The following is a 24,138-nucleotide window of genomic DNA, read 5'->3' on the forward strand; positions in this document are numbered from 1 at the left end:
CAATAAATGGGAAGTGTTTTCTCCTCCCTTTTAAAAGTTGTTATTTGACTATTTATTATCGTAACTGCATGATTATGTGATTAGTTGCATATTATTTTGATTTAGCTTTTGATTTTGTTTTCCCCTGCCATCAGAAACATGATCCACTGGAGGTCGATCAATCAAGGGTGTGGCGTTTCCCGTACAGCGACGTAACTCGCTGCTTAACTACCGTGGTATGATGCAACGTTCAATAAATCAACTAGCTAGTCACGACCGTATTGACGCAAGTTGCTGTCTTTAACTTTTAAGTACAATCAACTTGGATGTTTAAATCATTTCAACTAAAATGACATTAAACTAACTTTTAATAAATGAGTTGAATCTTGTACAACATAAAAAAGTTGAAAATTGCTTAACTTATTTTGATGAGTTAAAGCCAATCTAAAAACATATGTTGTCATAACTTATTGATCATATAATTATTTACAGTGTGATGTCACACAGGTGGTGGAGTAATGACTTATTTGAACTAATCCGTTTGAAACCGAATTAATGCCAAATTGTTTTGCTATAAATTACAGACATGGCATCTGAGGACTAATTCTCATTTTTTTTTCTCAAATATTTTGCTTTATTCCTAGATTCTTTTTTACGTAGTAGAACATGTACGCACACGTACACGGCGCTTTAAATCTCTTGACAAACTAAAAGACGTACAGTACATGACATAATGTATATATTCTAAATAAAATAATTAGATTATACTGAATGTCAGCTTGCTTATTTTGCTCAAGATAAATATTTATTAAGTCCATCTCATGCAAACAAGAAACTATGCTTGTAACCACAAGTCGCGAGCTGTCTTTCCAACCACACAACTTTGCAATGGTTTGCGAATGTTCGTTGGAACTATGGTTTCGGGAAACACCAACTCATTGAACTGTTGATAACGACCATAGTTGGCTAATGGTGCTGTATAGTTCATCAGATCAGGGGCTGTAATGGGCAGCTGGTCTGAGATCAGAGGTTCAGGATAGATTGACATGACGTGGAGACGAGAGATGAGCAGCAGAGATGAGCATTAAAACACTGAGCAACTCGGTTGATGGTGTATGTTCCTCTTGTCCTACACTTCCTTTCTTCTTCTCTTCCTCCTCATCTCTCTCTGATGTTTTCCTCTAGCCTACTCAGCCTGTATTCATATTAAAAGCAATAGTTCACCAAATAATAAAGCCTCTTTTACTCCCCAAATGACTTTTCTTCCGTGAAACACATTTTGCAGAATATGCATATTGTGCTTTCCCCTAAAATGCAAGGGTTGTCAAGCTCCAAAAACAACAAAACTTCATACAAGGGGTCCATATGAATTATACACATTATTGTACACAAGCCAAACGGAAGCTTTGCATAAGTAACAGACTGATGTTTAAGAGTCTCACCAGTAAATTTTTGTCACTCGAAGCTTGTCGTATGACTTCAGAAGACATGTATAGCCGTCATTCTTTGTCATTTTTAAGCTTTACTGATAAGGCCACTGTGAATTGGAGCTTGTATGACTACTCGCTGTTAGTTGACTAGTCATCCAGAAAGGCAGTCAACTAGATGGTGGGTCAGTGTTTACTTCAATATGCCATGCAGTTCCAACAATCTCTGTTGTTTCTGGCAAGTCCAAAGCTGAAAAACAAAAAAATTGTTTAGAAAAAGTACAAATTTAAATAGATACATAAATTTAAAGATACATTTATTTAAGCACATTTTCACAATATACTAAAGCTCGTTTTCATAAATCTGAAACAATAAATGCAGTGGGGGAAGAAAAGTTGATATGGAATATTTTGCCGGAAAAATATGACAAAAATATTTATGAATATATATTATATACTTTTTTTTTTTTGCAGTAGTGGCAGACCTAAAAGACTAATAAGTAGAAATCATAAAAAAAAATCAGACAAATGCATCTAAACATCATTAAAACAAGGTAAACTTATTAAAGCAAAATTATAAAACTTGTTTTTAGAGAATTTATTTTTAATTCCTTTATCTTACCTCACTGTCATTTTTTTTTTACATCAATCTCAAAACAATTACAATGGGGAAAGAAAAAACATTCTGTTAAAAAAATCTCATTTAGTGTTCCACTGATTAAAAAAGACACTGCGGTTTTAATATGTTATTTTCAGTGAGTAAATTCAAACGGGCTGTTTCTTTTAGGAATTAATATAATATATAACTATTCCTTCACAACCTTTTCTTCACCTTTTTTCACCCATTCAGAATCCTTGGTCTTGTGCTCCTGCAGCCCATCTGGTGCAGCGTCTGTCGCTTTAACACTTTCTAGAAAAACTTAAATCTGTGTGTAGCTGTGCTCTGATCAGCATCAATAGAGTGATGTGATGTTGATAATGATAACAGTGGGGCTTCACTTTAAATGCAGGTTTAAGAAACAGACTAGCGCACTTGTTTTCTGATATAGCCGTTCACTGTATATCACTGTAATCCTCTAGATGGACAATCAGAGAGTGGTGTATGTGTTTTCAGTGCTGCACGGTTTGTGTGTGTTGTATGTGTGGTAGGTTTCAGATACGATACAGGTTTTAGCAGCCTAATAATGGGGCTGACGCTAGAGCTGAACGACCCACTTCATTAACTTTTATAATACCTGTGTAAGCATTCAGCGCTGTATCATTTTCTCGCTCAGAGATGCTCAGACTTCCTAGTGGAGCTGATGGACTCAATCGCAGAGGCAAAGGAAGGTTTATTTTTCACAATAACAAAGAACAAAATGAGGTTTCCTCAACTATGGCCAATTTTGGCCCTTTGGACGTTTGGTAAATACATTTCTTAACAAAACTTTTTCCAAACTCACTAGTTTATTTAATGTACTTAAGAATATATGCACTTTTCTTGCATAATTTGGTTTAAAAAGGGTAAGATCTTACTTTAGATATAGCTTTATTTGGGAATTAACAATAATAATAATACATAATAATAATAATAATAATAATTAAAAATGATTAATTATGACTTATCTGCACACAAATAATTTTCACACCATAAATGTTGAAAAGAAAAGGTTTATTTGACTCAATTTAGTATATATATATATATATATATATTTTTTAAAAAACATTAAGAAGTAATTTGGAAAGCTTTATTAAGGAATAAATTATTACAAGAAATTAATTATCTTCACAAATCATTTTCATTCAATAAATATTACTCTGGTTCTATGTTTTGTTTAAAACTTATATATTTAAAATAAATTTTCACTCGTCTTGCATTATTTGGTATAAAAAAATGTAAAAAGTAACTTTATATAAACTTTATAAAGGGAAATTATGTTTTTAATTATAATTAAATACTAATTATCTTCATGCTATAAATATTGAAATGGTTTACTTTACTATGTCTTTTTTTTCTCACACATGTATTATTTTTTCATGATAAATTTTCGTAGTTTAGCTTTGAAAGTAAAGGTGAAGCAATAAAATCAGCATGAAAGGCATCTGAAGTAAAACAATGAAAACTAAAGGTAAAACATTTAACAAGTCATTTTTATTGTTTTCATAAAAATCAACCCCTGGGACATGAAAGTGCCCATAGAAACACGCACACATGGCGAGAGCTTCCATCTGTGGGCAGAGCGCAGTTTAGCTTTAATTTATTGACCGTTCTGAGCTTTTTTGCTATCGTAAATATCATAGATTTAGTAATGCAATCACAGACGCACACGGCCCGAACCTGCTGCTCAGTTACCGCTGTCTCTGTAGATTACACTGTCTTTGGTATCAACAGATTTGACCCCTCGCAGGAAATTAATTGGAATGAGTTTATATATTTCTAACCTAATCTGGTTAAGTGTATGGATTGCCGCAGTCAGGTCTTGGGTTTAATCAATTTCTCCGGGGCTAAAGCCCTGGAAAGAAACACAATCTTTCTGTTCTGATGCTGCATGGCTGGTTAGAGCAGACCCAAATGGAAGAAAATACTCTTATTATTAGTTTTGTGCGCACAGACGCAATAAATCAAGATGACACAAATTGATAATATCTTAGCATCGGGATGGAATCCGTTCAGATTGTAATAAGAATAAGCTCATTATTATGTCTCAGTGGCCTCTGGCCCCTTTGACCAGCTGTCATTAATGAGCTCGCTCTTATTTATCAAAATTTGAAATGCCAACTTCAAGTTTAAATGCAATCTTTCTGCATGTGCACAATTCTGCTGCACGAGGGAGAGAGTTTACAGCCAACCTGTCTGGAAGATTCTAGTAACCCTGAAGACCTTGATTAGCTGCTTCAGTTGTGTTTAATTAGATCTAGAGCTAAACTCTCCGAGATAGTGGACCTCCAAGAGCAAGGGGCCGTTTACACGGCACCGCTTTTAACTAAAAACGGAAAACGGCTTATGCATTTTGGCCGTCTATTTACATGACAATAGCATTTTGGGGGCCCGAAAATGCAAACTTTTGAAAACAGGTTTCAAAGTGTACGTTTTTGAAAACGATACCGTTATTGTTGTCGTGTAAACTACAAAAACGTCATGCACATGCGTATTACGTGTTTAGTCTATAGGCTCATACTATGGTTTGGCATGCAGAATACATCACTTTTAATAGTTTTCGTGGATCTGTGTGAATGGGGATCGTTTTCGTTAGACAACGTTAAAAGAAAAAAATGGTAAAAACGTTTCCTTTTTTAGTACATCGTTGTCATGTAAACGTAACCCAAGTTTACTAGTTCACCTATAAAGGAAAATAATTTTCAAACCCTTGTGAATTTCTTGCTTCCTGTGGAACAAAAAGAAGAAATTCTGAAAAATGATCACACAGCTCTAATACACTGTAAAAAATAAAATAAAAATTGTTTCAACTTAAAATTTAAGTCAACTTAACTATTAAGTTTAGTCAAATTTAAATCTGTACTAAGTGACAACTTGGATATTTGATATTATTTTAAAGTTTTAAGGAAGCACAAACACTTATTTATTTTAGTTGAAACAACCTTTTTTTTTTTTTTTTTTTACAGTGTATTGTCACTAAGGGTAGCAAGCTTCAAAAATAACAGAAAAATTTAATTAAATAAAATATAACAAAATATCGTAAATATGAGGCTGTATTCCAAGTCTTCATACAGCAGCTTTTCATTCATTACTTGAATTTCTTACTTAAAGTTTACATTATATATAGAAATAAGTCGTATCCGCTCACCAAGGCTCCCTTTACTTGATCAGAAATACAGTAAAATCAGAAATATTGTGGGATATTATTACAATTTTAAATAATTGTTATATATATATTTCATTATAATTATAATACATTATCATCTCATAGAACATTTTACATATTGCAATGGTTCATTTTACACAATTTAGTTCATATTTTATATTTAAAATATATTCTCACCCTTCTTGCATAATTTGGTAAAAAAGAAAACAAAAGATAAAGCTTTATTAGGGAATAAATTAGGAATTATCTCTAACCAATAACTATTCAAATTGAATATTTTTCTGTTTATTGACACATTTATTGACACATTTATTGTATCTTTATGGTGTTTTTTTTATATATTTAGTTATATATATGAAGACTTCATGATGCAAAAGCCTCTGAGTGCCATCTGAAATTTTCTTCTAAAACAAGCATTTTTATCAAGCTAAGTTCAGTAATTTCACTTTAATGACAATTAATAGGTACTTTTCATTGCCATTTAAGTGAAATAACTCAACATAAACATACAAGCTTGATAAAAATGCTCTTTTAGAAGAAAAATTCAGATGGTACTTAAGTCGTCATATATATAAAATGATAATATTTAGAATTTTTTTTATTTAAATGACTATTATTATCATAGGCTATCTTTGCAACAAAAACAGAAGAGACAAGCCTTATTTCTGCCATCTGTTTAGCCTGAAAATCATTGTCTGTCCTTTGGTTTGTATAATAGTAACTTATACAACTACATTTGGATTGTTAGACAATGTCGAAATAAAGTGAATCTGCAGAGTGTTGCATTCAAAGGCATGTAATTGACACAGAGAAGAAAGAGTTAAAACTCTTAACGTGTTCGCGCTCATGACTGCTACTTAAAGGTATAGCAGAGGATTTTCCCGAATTTTAGAAAAGAACCGCCCTCTCCACTTTTTGAAAAAATGCACATGCGCAATACTCTACCTGCTTCCGAGAGGGAACGTCTATTAAACGTGTGCACGAGAGAGCATGCACGAGCTAATCATAGCTTACATTAACTTTTACTAGCAGTGATTTTAAATGGATTTCTCCAAATAGCATGCCAAACTTTACCTGTCAAGTAGAAACTTTGCGACTGAGGCATCAGTGGGAAGCCCAACCTGTGTTTTGAGCGCACGCCATCGTGTGAATCGTGTGCACGAGCACGTACGTCGGCCTTATGTAAACATATCACCAGAATGATTGACACTTAGGAGGACCAATAGTCTTGATGATCCACCCGGAAAAAGAAAATCCTCCGCTATACCTTTAACATCTGAACACAAAAAAACAAACAAAAGTACATCGACGGATCTTCTTCTGTCTGTTCTCCAAAATATAATCAAATGTATATTTCTGCAAGCATGTTTAAACTGGTTAACTGTGTCTACGGCAGGAAAAGGCATTCGTTTTCAAGTCGAGTTCGCACACCACTGCGCAACAATACACACAAACTACCGCAGGATGGCGGGTGTTCATAAACTGTGAACAATGGTATCTTATTTAATGTATAAATTAATGTATATGTCCAAAAAACGGGTAATGTCATACTTTCTAGTAGGGTTGGGAACCGAGAACCGGTTCTTATCCAGAACCGTTAGTGTTTTTGAAAAAATACCGGAACCGTGCGAAATTCCTAAGTTTCGGTTCCGAAAACGGTTCTGGTGCGCTGTGTGGGCGAAGTGCTCAGTGCTGTGAGCTTATCCTTTAATAGCGACGTCTCACCTCATTATTATTATTAAAATAGTAATGAATGCACTGAAAAGCCCTCGCGCTACTAAAAATACGTTTTGCGTCAGATATCAACAGAGAGGGCGAGAGAGAGAGAGAGAGAGAGAGAGTAGAGCTGCATGATTAATCTTTAAAAGATCTCGATTCAAACACCCACGTATGGAAGCTTGTTTCCGCCAAAAAAAAAAAAGATAATTGCGACTTTTTATCTCACAATTGCGAGTTTACATCTCGCAATTCTGACTTTATTTCTCAGAATTGCGAGATATAAAGTCAGAATTGCGTGAAATAAAGTCGCAATTGCGTGTTTTAAAGTCACAATTGAGCGTTATAAAGTCAGAATTCTGAGATATAAAGTCAGAATTGCGAGATATAAAGTCGCAATTGCGTCTTATAAAGTCAGAATTCTGACTTTTTTTCTCGCAATTGCGACTTTATATCTCAGAATTCTGACTTCATATCTCAGAATTCTGACTTTATATCTCAGAATTCTGACTTTATATCTCAGAATTCTGACTTTATATCACGCAATTGGGAGATATAAAGTCAGAATTGCATGATATAAAGTCGCAATTGCGTGTTATAAAGTCAGAATTGTGAGATATAAACTATTCTGTAAAAAAAAAAAAAAAAAGTCTGTCTTTTTTTCCCCCCTTAGAATTGGACTTTATATCTCACAATTCCGAGAAAAGATGTCAGAATTGCGAGATATAAACTCGCAATTATGTGTTATAAAGTCAGAATTGCGTGATATAAAGTCAGAATTCTGAGATATAAAGTCAGAATTGCGTGATATAAAGTCGCAATTGCGAGAAAAAAAGTCAGAATTCTGACTTTATAAGACGCAATTGCGACTTTATATCTCGCAATTCTGACTTTATATCTCAGAATTCTGACTTTATATCACGCAATTCTGACTTTATATCTTACAATTCTGACTTTATATCTCGCAATTCTGAGAAATAAAGTCAGAATTGCGAGATGTAAACTCGCAATTGTGAGATAAAAAGTCGCAATTATCTTTTAAAATGTTTTATTCAGTGGCGGAAACAAGCTTCCATACCCACGCGATCTTATTCCTAAATTATAAAAAACCTCACCCCTGAACATTCCAATGTTTGCGCTGTTGTTGACCCAGAGAGAGCAGTTGTCAAAATGATAAATGAAACAGCTTTACAATCACACAGTAATTAGGCTATTGATATTTCTGTTACAAATATTCAAATGATCACAGAAGCACTGAGATAAAAGTTTATAATTCGAGTATAAACTAATGTCTACGGTAGCAACCAAAATAGAGTAAATCACCTTTTGAAAGTCGCTGCCTTCAAATAACGAGTGTATCGATTACATCTTCAAAACATTCATAAAGACGCAGTCCGTAACTTTTTTGTGTTCAGAATTTACAAAATGTAGCATCAATCACCTATACAATGAGCGAGTGGATCATGAATGCCTTTTTTTCAAACCGTGTTTTTGTCTTATCCAGAATTACTACGTTAAGCCTGCAATAAGCGTTTATACTCGGACTATACTTGAGACTGGCGGATCGCAGCCGCTGCGGAGTAGTACCTGTGTGACTCGTCATAGACATAAATAGAGAGAAGTAGCTCCGGCAACAATGTTCTTCCGCAAGACGCATGCAGTTCTGTTTAACTGCTAGATGAGCGCTGATTTATCCAGTAATGAAACAAGTCTTTATGAATCAATCATTCAAAACGATTTAAAAAATAATCTGTTCTACACACATCTTACATTCAAGTATATTCTACCCCTTCTGAGAGGGTATTCTCCACTGCTGGAGATACAATAAGCTATAGGAGAGGTCCCAAATTATTCTAGACAATGCAGAAATTTTTATTTTCCTTCAGAAAAACTAATATTTTTTTTGCAAAAATTGCTTAACAATATGTTGAATTTGTTCAGTCTGTTAAACTCATTTGACAAGTATAAGAAATAAACACAAAAAGGATTGTGGATTTTTCCCTTACTACTATTTTTTATTAGTTGTTTTAATATTTTTTATTGAATGGGAACTGGAACCGGAATCGGAACCGGAACCGGAAAATTTCTTACGATTCCCAACCCTACTTTCTAGTAGTGCTATCGTGGCGTAATAATCTGTTTGGTTGTAAAATGTATTAGCTGAGTGAAATGAAATCGTATATATCGTCCTGTGGAATCATTCATTCACAGACAGCTTACGAAGATGTTCAGCTAATAAAGATCTTCATCGCTGACAAACAATATGATGCATTTGAAGATCTGCTCTCACTTGACTGTACTGTAGGTCCATGGCCACTTCATCTAACGGTCTTGATGTTCTTAAATCTTCCTGTTACGACTCTGAGTCCAGTGTGAATTGAAATCTCTTCAGACGATTCAGTGCGTGCAGGAACTGAACTGATCATTCAAACTGATTCGCGAACCGATTTAGACAGATCTGCCAGTATCTGGCACGTCGCCCAACGTAACGTTTTTTCATTAGAAATGTACTCGAGTTAAAGTAAAAGTACCCACATTCAAATCTACTCTTAAAAATACAATTTCCCCAAAAAATACTCAAGTAAATGTAACAAAGTAAATGTACTTCGTTACTACCCACCTCTGAACTAAAGGTAAATCATAACGAGACCGATTTAGTGTGATTTTTATTGTTTTACTAAAAATCAACCCCTGGGATATATTAGCAGAATCTAAATTTAACTAAAAAGCATGTTACTAATCATGTTACAAATTCAAATTCAAATAGCAACAAATATGATACTGCTCTCTTCAAAGTCTATAACCCATAACTGTTATTTTAACATAAGTCAGGCAGTCATCCAACATCATATCTAAACGAACCTTTCTTGCCTAGAATAAGATACAATAATACAATATGCAGCAGATGTAATGTGTCACATTGTGAGAGTACCATTCATTGCCTAGTGAAAGTGATATGGCACAATCTAGTCGAGCAGAAATACAAGAGAGTATCAGCGGTTTATGAGAGCTGCGTTTATGTTTAAGAACTGTGAAGGATTGTCATTCTCGTAACTTGGCATAATCTGTTTATCGGGTTCCTTTTATATAATGTAATGGATCATTGAAAGCAGCCCAAATGTGTCTCCTTAACAACACATTTCTAACGTATCATGTCATTGTGTACACGGCAGTGAGATGTTATCCATCTTATCCATACAGATAAATGAAAATGGTCATGAAGTGAAGAGGCTCGATGCTTTCAAACCCACGCTCACTTGTCTTTCTCTCTCTGTTTGTTTGTAGTTTTCTTGTGCCCAGGGCTCTTGCGTGGCGTTTATCAGAGCGAGCATCTGTTTGAATCGGACCACCAGTCGGGAGCTTGGTGTAAAGACCCCCTTCAGGCCTCAGATAAGATCTATTACATGCCCTGGACGCCGTATCGCACAGACACCCTCACCGAATACTCCAGCAAAGAGGACTTTGTTGCAGGCCGACCCACGACCACCTACAAACTTCCTCATCGGGTGGACGGCACCGGGTTTGTCGTCTACGACGGCGCGCTGTTCTTCAACAAGGAACGCACGCGGAATATCGTCAAGTTCGATCTGCGCACTCGCATCAAGAGCGGTGAGGCCATCATTGCCAGCGCGAATTACCACGATACGTCTCCATACCGTTGGGGCGGCAAGTCGGATATCGATTTGGCAGTGGACGAGAACGGACTTTGGGTGATTTATGCCACTGAACAAAACAACGGACGGATTGTGATCAGCCAGCTGAACCCGTACACGCTTAGGGTGGAGGGAACATGGGATACGGCCTACGACAAACGCTCCGCTTCCAACGCTTTCATGATCTGTGGAATCTTGTACGTGGTCAAGAGCGTCTATGAAGACGACGATAGCGAATCCACTGGGAATAAAATCGACTACATCTACAACACGGAGCTGAGCAAAGATGGCTATCTGGACATCTTTTTCCCAAACTCGTACCAGTACATCGCCGCCGTGGATTATAATCCCAGAGATAATCTGCTTTATGTGTGGAATAACTACCACGTGGTCAAATATTCCCTGGATTTTGGAATACTGGACAACAGGCTAGGTAAGAGCTGGAACGTTTGCATGAATTTTTGTTATTTATTTTGAAACTCTTTTTCTCTGAATGAATTGCAAAAATGTTTTATTGCACAGCAACATTAAAAGAAAATAACCAGAAAGACCCTATGGAATCAATGTCCCAGACAGCAACATGGTGTCGGCCGAGATCCGGCCCACATCTGGTACACATGGATTCCACACGGCCCAGATGTGGGCCGGATCTGGGCCGACACTATGTTGCTGTCTGGGGTTGTCTACGTGCTGTGGCTTGTAGTTCAATTATTACAGTATGTTCAACTTGCTAACGTACTCCTAGAAGTTGACAAATTCATGGTCAACACAGCTTTAACGTTAACAAAATGTTATGAAACCCTTCCATGTATATAAAGGAATAAAACCCTTTCATACATATATATATGTTCTGCCCCAACTTCCTGTTTCTACAGGAAATGTGCCAGAGCAGTGATGCACTCATCACTGTATTAATGGGGCCTTTAAAGGAAATTAAGCCTATTTTTAGGACAAAGATTGTTTTGCATTGTTACATTGTTTTGTCATTACTATATTATGTGAAGGAATAACATTTTTACATTAAAATTATTTACATTATTTGTTCAATTCTAGAGTAGATATCAAGTAAATTGTAAAGTATTTATTTAGTACATCATAATGTTTTTAATTCCAGTGGTACTGGTGGATTTCCGTGGGAAATTCGAGCATGTCTTTGCGTCATTACGTCACATCTGTACACATAAAGAAGGTGTCTCGGCTAGTAGGCTATATTGCGTGTGAGGATGTTGGAGGTGGAGATTTATAGCCTATTCTCACAGGACTTGATATAATTAAACTTATCAATTTGATGATGGGCCCAGAAAGGTTCAAACGACATTCACCTTGTGACAACTGGAGATTCACCCATTGTAAAATGCAAAAGACTTCGGAGTGGCTACATAAAAAAAGAGACTGCAACCGAACCCATGCGAAAACAAGGATAAATATCGGAAGGGCATTAAATGTTGTCACGCAATGCTAATGTTGTTAACATTAACAATTTGAGAACAAAGTATAAGTTGCATGGTTTGACGTGATATGATAAGCGATTTACTGCAATGCTTTTTTCCCCTTAGTTGCTCAGAACAAAAGTGGATGTTACTTACTTGTTCAGATGACATTTTCCGGTGAAAATTCTTATGTTGGTCATACTTCCAAAAAGTAGAATCTTTGATTTCGAATTATAGTATCCACACCGGCGCGGTGACTGACAGCCACACATTCTCCTCAAAACATTGGAGTCATCCGCGCTGCGCCATGCCGAGGCACAATCCACGTAAAGTTGATAATTCCGTGAATAGCTGCAATTGCAGATTTCGAACAGAGATGGCGACAAAGAGGAAAAACTATGGACTGCAGCTTTAATTTATACTGTATTTCAATTAAAATGTAGCCTACCTATACAAATTATAGGAACAAAAATGAGAATGAGAATCAACATTTTTGGGAATTTACTGTATACAGTTTAAATGTAGCATAATGTCACAATGCAAAACATTATTTCCGTGTATTTATTTCCGTAATGCTAAATATGATACTTTATTTCTTAGGGTGAAATATAGGACATGTTTTCATGAGATTCACCCCTCCTTCTTTAAACTAGCACAGTCACTAATGACATTTTAGTGCTGCAGTTGGAAACATTGCCTTTGATTTAGTTAGATGAGTTGTTTAGTGTCTGCGGGCGGCACACAGATAGAATGAGCTTCAATGGTGTTTGCTTGAGTTATTGGTTAGACCAGAAAGTTTGGAATGGCCTCTTTAATTGGAAAGCATCTAGTGAAGTTAGTGGAGGGGAAGTTCGTGGCTTCTTACTGAATGTCAGAATGTAGTCGCCTGGGCTGGTGGTAATTATAGAGCGAATGGTACTCAATGTGTGAGATTCCTTTCGCCATTTAATTAAAAGCTTTTTAAAGAAAGAAAACTTTCATAAACATCTTCACTAAGACCGTGGGAAACACATTGACTTCTGCACAGTAATATGCAGAAGATGCATTAGGTCGCACATTTTTTATTTATTTATTTTACAAATATTTTACTGTTTTGTAAAATCAAATTAAGTTTTTAAATGAAGTTTGGGGTCAGTAAGATATATGTATATATATATCAAAAGAACAGCATTTATTGTGAGAAATAGTAGTAGTGATATTCTCTTAGCCACTAAGCTCTAACAAGAAGATTATTTTCTTAATGAAAGCCTTCATTTTCAGTGACAGACAAATCCATGTCCAAAGTCACAATTATGTTTCCCTGACGACAGCAGAGGTTTGGAGGGCATGCATTGAATTTTATGTCCTTGTTGCATTTGATCTGTATGCCAAAATATCAGACACAGTTGAATGAAAGTGTTTTTGACAGTGAGGAAGCTGTTGCGGCCACATCACATTTACACTCTCAGCCTGTCATGAACCGTCATCACTCAAGCTTCTGCTCTTTACTGACTGCTTTCAGAAAGAGATTGTCTTCACTTTCACACCGGTACATGTGCTACTTGTTGTTTTATAATATTAGACACTAGACAGCATATAGTTTATATTGTACACATAATTGTACAAAAGTTGCAATTACCTTTTTTATTTTTTATTCCATGGTGGAAATTATTAACTTTTGAATAATAACACATTCAGTTTAATGACACAGACATGCTTGCAGTGCATTCGTTCGAACCCTTGCATAGATTTTGTTGTGTGTCTGGCTGTTGTGTGTTGTGTGTTTCACTGTGGAAGGCTTGTTGTTGATCTTATTAAATGATTGTGTGATATGAGACGCTCTTACAAGCAGTCAGACACTCAGAACATTCTCAACTACACATGCAGAGAGAGCAGCAGTGTGTGCAGTGTGTGTGTATGTGTGTGCACGTATGTGTGCGCTCTCTCCTCTGAACACACAAAACCTCTGTGGCATGATTAACCTTGAAACCTTCATCTGAAGGTGACTCTTTTGATGTGCTTCTGTTCACTATTACTGTTTCAAGACCTAGTGAACATACTGCATGCATAGATGTTCCCCAAATGCAAAGATGTTCCAGAAACCGAATTATAAGATGCATTTCTTTATAAGGTTTTTAGGTATAAGATATTTAAGGTTTTAGCCTTAGTGACATAATTAATCAAAATACAAGCAACAGTGTTATTGTTCTGAATATCAACACAGAAATGCTGATATTCAAAACAACACACTTGCAATTGTAATATTGCTGTAGAACAACATTAAACAAAAAGTAAAAAAAGTAAATCAAACATTGCATCTCTGAGCAACATTCCTGTTTTTTCAAAAAAAAAAAAAAAACTTCCCCTCACAGTTACTGACATGGGATTAACCAATAGCAAACCACTACCACCCAACCATCCAATCACTTCCCCATGGAAAAAATCAAATCCTATCCTATATTTTGTCTTGTTCAAGAAGCCATTTCACTCGAATATACGTCACAATAGGAAGAAAAGTCTATCACAGCTTCCTTTTAATACCAACTTTAAATGGAACTGGTTGAGTAAACAATTCAATGACTCACTTATAAAGCATTCATGTTGCTCAAACAGTAAAACACGATAAAGTTCAGAAAGAGTCACTGAAACATTTCCACCAGCAATGCACAGACTGACAAACAGATCTCACAAACAATGAAAAGTCCCAATGCTGGTGCAGCCAGAAAGAGGTTGCCCGTAAGTCACCTTTAGAATCATCACAGGACCACAAGTACATAGCAAGTGTGCCATTTAGTAAAGGGCCTATAAATAAATGTTTATTTTTTTATGAAATATTGAAAGCTATTGTTAAAAACTGAATCAAAGTCATGAGAATCAAATGGGTATCATCATTAAAAAAAAAAAAAAATAATAAAAATACATTGTGGTTATGAAAATTTTGGGGGAAATGTGCTTAAATGTTTCAAAAATAATGTCACAATGCAGAAAATCTTAATGGTCCTGAAAAAGCTTCTGTGTCATACCCGTAAACTGACAGAACCCAAACGCAGAGCGCAATAAAATAGTTATTTAGTCCACTGAGAAATAATTCACAAAGGCCTGGAGGATGAAGACATTTCCAAATGACAGATGAACTTGAGCAGGGAGAATCAGTCAGACAGTCCAATCTGTATTCATGCAGGTAGTGAATGACTGGACATCCAACGTGGAGTGAATCGAATCACAAAGAGAAGGGAAGAACAAATATAAATTCTAGATGAGAAAAACAACACGGTCAGACAAGAACAACGATCTGACAGGCAATGACACAAACACTGAGGTATATATAGGGGAACCAAATCATCAACAGGTGAGAACAGGCTTGATTAACCTCATCATCTGATCAGTTGCTTTGGCTGCCGAATGAGTAAGTCACTCCCAAATCTGAAAGACAACAGAAGTGGAAATACAGACCTGGGGTCTCATTTATAAAACTGATCCCTACTAAAAGTGTTTGTGCGCCTGAAAGCCAAAAATATTTAGACTTATAAAACCGTGCGTACGCCAGAACCTGAGCTAAATTCCTTTCATAAATCCCAGTCAGCGAAAGATTGTGCATAGAGCTTACAACTCCTAGTTTTACTATGCATATCATCATATGCATATCATTTGCATATGCATATTCATCCACGTAATACCATGTTTAACGGAAAACGACATTAGGAAAATATGAGATTCGGATGTGCCGTCACATTACATTGCTAAAAATAATTTAGTAGCCTATCCTTGTTTTTGAGTAAATAAATCAAATAGTATAAAATACATTTCTGAGAAAGTTTTTCTTAATCTTTTCCATTTGTCCATTTGGGCAAGTAGTACAATTCTCTCTCGCTTTTCCCTTCAAAAAAAGAAAAAAACACACATGTCCCGGACAGGCTATGGTCCCGGACAAACGTTATTGTCGAGCCCTGATATGTTTTCCTTGATTGGTTTTCCCTGAAGTGAATTACATAGTTGAAAACGAAAGTAAAAGAGTGACGCACGTTCATTGCGTTTTACCGTGATGAGAGTTCCGTGTCTTTATTAAACTCAACACATCATAATGATTTACCTGTCATCCACCCTCGATTAATTGGAATGGAATGTTTTTATTACTTGGCCCGTCCGACCCGTGGATTATCCGCGATCCGCGCAGCACCTATACGGTTTGAGAATGGACACAAGCAGTAACTGCAACAGAACCGTCACGGTGGAAAACGTGTATCTGACCATGTGACTGTCTGTCCATGAGTTTTGTCGAGAGCCGGAGGCGGCACGAAATTTGACGGAGGCGGCCACCTCATAATTCTCTATGCAGGAAAAACCCTGCGTTTGGTATTGTAGTACTGTTACTCACTGTACTGTAAAGGTTTCTCACCGGTGGATGACACATGATGTATTGCAATAACGTTGTCTCCGGTCTTCTTGGCTGTGTGTGTTCATGCTTTCAGGAGGCGTGGCTTTTGATGGCGATTTGCAGGGAGGGTGGGATGTACACTTTTAGTGCTATCAGGCTAAAGTTAGCATTTTCCCAGATGTCCTACAGCATCTTTAAAGTGGTTTTCCTTTATTTGCCGTCAGTCCCTCAGCTCACCATCGGTGTCGCCAAACTGCTCCGTCTCCAAAACATTTGTACGTATGGGTCAGAGTTTGCATGCAGGTGCGCAAATTTTCCCGTCAAATTTGTTTTTATAAATCACAATTTATGCTTCGGAAGTGCCGCACACCTCTTTCAGGGCTTGTTTTGTGCGTACGCAACGGTTATAAATGAGGCCCCTGAACCGTGACATTCTGTTGATTTTCGGGTGAAATATGACTTGGACAGAATCTCGCCTCGCCTATTTAATTCATACAGTATTGTACGTTTATCTTTAGCTCCTCTATATGTTTTAGGTTTCAGGGAGCATTTGGCTGGAGGCTGGTTTTATCACTGCACACAGCTCCATTACTCACTGTTGAAAATCCCCTGGCTCACGGGCACAAGTGTGTCGCACTTTATCACCCCCCTCCCCGCGTTCCCTCTCCAGCTTTAGTTCCTCTATAGAGGCAGTCAAGAGAGAGATGAACACTGTGCTTACAACATCTGTCCTCATTGCCCTGCTCCTGTGGCCTTGTGTATGTCTTTGTTTGTGTATGTGTGTTTCTGTGTAATCTTCAAAAATCTGTATAACGAGTGTGGTCGTGCGAATTCGTAACAGTTAGCCACCTCTTACTCACTCACTCATTCGTTGGAATAAACAGTTTTCAAATCCAGCATCAATTAACAGATTCACCATGGAATCTCGAAGAATCAGCATCAGATAGAAGACTTCACATGAGCGCATCAAAATCTGCATCAGATAACATGAATATTATGAATATTCAAAATGAGCATCAGACAGAATCACGCTGAATTTAGCATGATATCATAATTAATTTGGAATCTGCAAAATCAGCATCAGAGACCAAAGTAAGCACAGAGTCATGAAATCAGTGTCTAATTATGCAATCATCATCAGATCCGGAAGTCGGCTTTAGAATGCAAAATCATTTACCAAAACTGACAAATGTCATTTGACACCTCAAATGACAAAACTGGAATATAATCTGGAATCTTCCAATACCATCAGACAACAACAACTTCTCTATTATATAGCCTAATCAATGTGGAATATTCAATATAAGCATCAGTTAACAGCATTGAATCTCTGAACTCAACTTCATATTGCAGAATCAGCATGGAATCTTAAAAAAAAAAAAAAAAAAATCATAGGATAAAATAATTAGCATGAACACTCCAAAATCTTTATCAGATAACATGAACAATAAGAATTTCCAAAATTAGCATCAGATAACAAAATCACACTGATTTTTCCAAATTCAGCATCAAATAATTGAATTACCTGAAATATCCAAAATCAGCGAAGAGTCAGCACAGGGTCATGAAATCGGTGTCTAATCATGAAATCAACATCAGATCTGCGTTTGGGATTCAGAACACAAAACTGGAATATAATCTACTAAATGAGAATCAGAGGACAACAAATTCAGATGATAAAATCCAAAATAAGCACCACATTTCAGAATCACCTTAATCTCGAATCCGCATTAGATAACACAATTCATAACACAAAAACATACAGAGAACCCCACGAGGTGCAGAACATTTTCTTTGGTCTTTATTTGTTCCAGATGACAGTTTCATACCAATATGAACGTGAAATGAAATTTCCCTCAAAATAACTGTTTATTTTTGTGGCACACTCTTTTTTACTAAAGCGCATTACGCTTTAGTTATGCAGTCTCAAAATAGTGAATGCCATTGGACATGACCTTGTTTTTCTTTGAAACCTGACATGTCTGAGGCGTCCTTCTTGAGCTGTTGTGATGGACAGTGCCGTGTGAGATAGCGATCTCCCGTTTTGACCCGCTGTGTGGAAAAGCAGCTCTCTCCGTTATAGCTTTCGCATGCCCCATCTGATGATATTCAGACCATGTGAGGGAACGTCAAACGCAGTGATGTTTGGAGCTGGTATGGGAGCTGAAGTGTTGCCTATAGCCTCACCGAAATGCTCCGCTCTGCAGGGCCCTTCAGGCAGACGGAAATTGACCTAATCTGGCCCATATGCAGAGTGGAATATGTTAAGCCGTGACCTCAGAGGAGTGCTGCATTGTGCCATGACTACTCGAAATATTTTGACTCGAACCGGCATTCGGTATAATGTAATACATTGTTCGATGCGGAGTCAAGACCTGCAGACTCCTCAGCAGATGAGTTGAACTATAGCTCACTCATAAAACAGGCCTCGGAAGAGGAAAAATAAATGTATACATACAGAGTACTTTGTATTTAAAGGCCCCCTGAAATCTTTGTTTTTTTTTAGCTTTTAGTATGAATATGTTAGGCTTAAGGTTATGAATAAGCTGGTGTGTTCCAAAACAATGACAAAATTCACTATTAGGAGATATAAGCATTCAAAACTTACAGTCCCATACTTCCACTAAAATGGATCATGGATTTTTATGACGTCACCACGGACTTCAGCTTCTCATCACATCTTCTGTCCAATCAAATGCTCTCTAGAATCTAAAGCGTCCTGCCCCCTATGCTATAAATACCACCTGGCCAAAGCGACCGTTGACACGTAACGGAGCAATGTGGGTTGGAGATGTGTGTTCGGTTGTTCAAACTCTTGAGTTTTATTCCTTATTCCAACTATATGTTGGTTAAGAATGAAATGGGTAGAATTTATTTACACCCCTACTATTGAATCCAACGTATCATCAGCCCTCCGTTTCGCTTCCATTGTGCTGTCAAGTACGACTTGCTGTCTGAGAGGTAAACTAAACGCTATTTTAAAAGATGAAGAGGTAAACTAAACTAAAGGCTATTTTAAAAGGGGGAGGGGCCATTCAATATGTCCCACCTTAACTTCTGGTTTCAGGGGAAATTACGTCAACGCATCATACAAGGATGCACATTCCAAGGCACTTCAGTGGGCCTTTAATCTACTAAACATATGTGTTGACCAATCTCCTGTTCTGTTTAAAGTTGGCATGACACAGAAGATGCAACTCTTTCTGAGGAGGTTGCTAGGATGTTCTGGATGGTTGTTATTTGGTTGCAAGGGTGTTATATGTGGTCGTGAGTGTGTTGCTAGGCGGTTGCAAGGCTGTTCTGGGTGATTACTAGGATTTTGCTGATAGACAGACAGACAGAAAGACAGATAAAGAATAAAATAAATACATGCAAGGATGAATCTTTCACAATAAGACCAGTAACATGCATTAAGAAAAAAATATCAGTAATTTTGATTTAACGTTGACTTTAATGAGAATTGCATTGAATGCAATAGTCTTTTTTTTTTTTTTTTCTGGTGGTGTTGCTAGCTACTAATATGATCTACTTAAATTTTATGATCTAAAAATGAGGCAGACTATCTAAATATCCCAAACAAATGTCGAACCTTGCGCATGCTTTCAGAGTGTATTCTGTATTCAATAAATGTATTTTGATTGTTAATGAAGTGTGTTCTTCAGCGTATGCTGAAGGTTTTGGCACTGACTGGATGTTCTTTGACCTATGATGTACTAGTAACAGTTTTAATAGATCAGAGACATTTTCATTTAATATTAAATGTATTATTATTTTAATATCAAAGTGTAAATGTTGGAAACAGCAGGTAAAAAGTGAGAGTTTTTGTCCCATGTGTTGGGAATCAGAGAGTATAAAACAAAGCAAAGTGTGTGTGTCTGTGTGTGTGTCTGCACCTTACCCTGCAATACCATAACCAGCCATGATGGGAACTGTGAAAACGGTCCAAATGTTAATTAAAAAAATGGCTGTGACTGAGCAATGATAGAGATGCTTCATCTTTCTGCCAGACGTGAATGAGCCGAGCCAGTTCTCACTCACACTGATAAGACACCAGAATAGAGAGACAATTCAAAGTAATGAGCTATTTCTGACAGGGAGAGAAACTTCTCTTCATTTTCTTTGGTGCTGAGAAGAGGAACGAGAGATAATTATGACAAGAAGAGCACTTCAAATTAAGTGTAATAGCACATCGGCTAAAACGCGAATCGTTGCCGCGGAACGCGTTGCATCTGCCGTCAATCCTGATAATGGACCGAATGTTTTAAAAATGTTTCTTGCATGGATAGGAAATTACTGAGAGGCGGAACGAGACAGATTTACAGATTGACCATATAATTGAGTTTCCTGTGAGGTATAAAATGATTCATTCTTGTCTCTCGAGCCCACTGACCGTCTAAAGCATAATGCACACTCAGCTGAAAAAAAAAAAAAAAACTTGTGAAAATCACAAGCTCTGATTAGATATCTTGGTAAGACGCAGTTTTGGGCAGTCAGGTGTTCATCCAAGTGGTGCTCACTGCAGAGTCAAATGACGTCCAGCTCCCCTTCTCTGGACATAATGGGTGGAGCTTGATGTAGTCCAGCTCCAACTCTGTGGACCTAATGGGTGGAGTTATGTTTAGGAATAGAGGGTATGCATTGATGTCACTTTCCGGCCAGAACTGAATGGCAAAAGAGCCTGCTGTGTGACTGGATTTAATAGGGGAAACTGAAAGTAATCAGTAAAACAAACAATTATCAGTTTAAACTAAAGGTTGGACTCGATATAGTGTTCCTTACAACTTACCAAAGATCCAGTGATCCATGAATATTGATATGCAGTCAGGAATAATTTTTCCTGACATTTATATGTGCCTGATTTCGACGTCGGGGAAATACATAAAGCAAATTTGCCTGTGAACGCTTTATATAAATACAACATAGGTAGGTCTAAATCTGGGTGATCACTTATATCAATGTCATATTTATTCATATTGTAAACTTGTCAGTGTTTATTTAAAAACATCCAATTATGCAGAATATACGATGGTAAATATTTAATTGATGAGTTTGTCAATACAATATACAACAAAACAATATATAGGGTATGATTTTACCCCTAAAATCAGTGTATTGACACAAATCCACCTTTCGCTGCCTGGAGTCCAGTTGTTTCTATATGCAGCGATCCATTTGCTTCTCTGTTCTGTAGCTTTCGGCAATCTGTAAAAATATACCTCAGATTTAAAATCTAGTTGATCTAAATCTACTTGTCAAATCTAGTTGTACAGTCAATCGCAAAGCTCTTTCCCGTTTTAGTTGTGTTTTGTGTGTTTTTCGCGGCATTCACGCTGAAAACCAATGCTCAGTTTTTCTGCCACTCAGTGGGCGTAACCACAGTCACTCCGGCCGATGGTGATGTCACGCGCATACCCTTAATGGTAGGGTTATGGGTGTGATTGGACAATCTAGCTCCATCATTGTGTCAAGCTCCACCCCACTGGCTCTGCAGTGTGCAGCCTCTCTGTTTAACTGCTCCACAAGATACAATGAACACTTCTGAAAATCAAATAATCACTAGCAAATAGGTTACCCAATTTCACACATTTATTTAATAAAAATGCGATAAAAAATAATAAAGTAATAAAATTGCAATTAATCATGACCCATTAGCAAATTTTTGTAAAATGAGAAGTTAGGGGATTTCTTATTATTATCAATGTTGAAAACAACTGCTTAATAGTTTTGTGGAAATTATGATTCATTTGTGAACACTTCTATTTCGATGGTCCACTTTAGACATTCAACTAATTATAAGAAATTTTGCAACTACATGTCAACTAGCTCTCATTAATGTCAACTACATGTCAACTTATTCTACTAGCCCGAACCCTAACCCTAACCCTAACCTAACAGTCTACTAATACTCTAATGAGGTTTAGTTGACTTGTAGTTAAAAGAGGTCCTTAGTTTGTAGAATGGACCATCGAATAAAGTGTAACCATTATTATTTTCTTTTTTTTTTTCAGGATTCTTTGATGAATTGAAAGTTCAACACAATCTTTTGTAACATTAGAAATGTCTCTACTGTCGGTTTTGATCAATTCAATGCATCCTTGCTGAATAAATGTATTATTTCTTTGGTAACACTTTATTTTACAGTGTCCTTGTTACATATGTTACATGTACTTACCATAGAAATAACAGTAAATTATGCATAATAACATGCAACTAACCCTCAACTGAATCCTAATCCTACCCTAACCCTATAGTAAGTACATGTAGTTAATTAATATTACTCAGTACTTAAATATATAATTACACTGTAACAATGACACCTTCAAATAAAGTGTAACCATTTCTTTTTTTTAAAAAAAAAATCTTACTGACACCAAGCTTTTGTTTTCTGTAATACTCAAATTTCTTAATATTCAATGTTAATACATCAACAATGTGCCGCGGCACCGCACGTCAAAATAAATGCTTATTTTATCAGGAGGTGAAATGGAAATAGCGAACAAAATTTTGGGCCACCCCTCTGGATCCACCACTTACTGTATAAGCATAATTTCCTAATTTAAAAATATAAATCTATAAATCTGCCCATAACAGAGTGGAAATGTATGGAAGCTTGTTTCAGCCACAGAATAAAACATTTAAAAAGTTGTATATTAATAATTGCGACTTTTTATCTCACAATTGCGAGTTTACATCTTGCAATTCTGACTTTATTTCTCAGAATTGCGAGATATAAAGTCGCAATTGCGAGTTGTGAGCAATTACATTTTTCATTCTGTGGCGGAAGCAAGCTTCCAGAAATGCTCTGCTTGACTGCATTTGACATCACAAAAAAAAAAAAGAAAAAGAAAAAAAAAACATATACTAGAAGAGTTACACACTTCAAATAACAATTATATAATAAAGTTGGCTGGAAAAAAGCCTAGCCAGAAAAATTCGAAGTTTAAAGTTTTAAGTTGCCAGAGTGTTCTTGGCGGTTGCATGATTTTGCAGATAGATAGATAGATAGATAGATAGATAGACAGACAGACAGACAGACAGACAGAATGACATTTAATTGTCTAGGGGAAAACATATTTTTGTGAAAGACTTAATGAGTGCTGGAGCCATAATTGAATGTCACTCCAGTGCAGTAAATTTGAAATGATTTAAATTAAAAGAAGACTTTTAGCCTGACAGCAGTTTGTACCATTATAATATATTCATTTTAAGCTGCTTGTTAAAATTATAATCAGTTGAAATGTTACAAATTAGTATGATTGAAATTTAACAGAAGCCATTAACTTGCAATGTATGTAATCATCTTTAGACATCACAGATATCAGATCAAAAGAGTTGATGTGCTGAAGTGTTTTGGAGGTTTTATCTAGTCATGGTCAGGCGGTTTTGGGAGGAATCGGGCGGCATCTAGTCCCTCTGTCATCCAGAGCTGCTGAGTGTGTGTGTGTGTGTGTGGAGGGAGAGTTTATGTTGAGATGCTGGAGTAAGCGTTTTCCACCCACAGTGCCTGATGATGCGTCTCTATGCGTTCGTGTTTAATGATGCAGAGATGCTGGAAGCTGCGCTCATGGCTGTCATTGATTCACAAGCTGCGGATGTTTATTATGGAGTCACAAGATCAGTGTGTTTGCATGTGTGGTTGTTGCCATATGGTAGGTTATAACAAAGGCATTTAATGGTTTTATTTATTTATTTATTTATTTATTTTTTATTATCTTTTTTTATGTATTTATATGTCCTTATAATATTTTATTTATTATTATTAATAAAAATATTGCC

General features: G+C 36.5%; 1 protein-coding gene across 1 annotated transcript in view; it reads left to right on the forward strand.

Moving 5' to 3' along the window:
* LOC308687291 (adhesion G protein-coupled receptor L3) overlaps nt 1-24,138 on the forward strand; it is a gene marked incomplete at its 5' end in the record, with an annotated part of 274,566 nt that overhangs the window by 144,705 nt on the left and 105,723 nt on the right. Inside the window, one exon of the mRNA XM_081359704.1 lies at nt 10,211-11,011. Within this exon, the coding sequence (XP_081215830.1) occupies nt 10,211-11,011 (801 nt within the window). The remainder of the gene's footprint in view (nt 1-10,210; nt 11,012-24,138) is intronic.

This window comes from Scardinius erythrophthalmus (assembly GCF_964197995.2).
Source record: "Scardinius erythrophthalmus genome assembly, chromosome: 2".
Taxonomy (NCBI): domain Eukaryota; kingdom Metazoa; phylum Chordata; class Actinopteri; order Cypriniformes; family Leuciscidae; genus Scardinius; species Scardinius erythrophthalmus.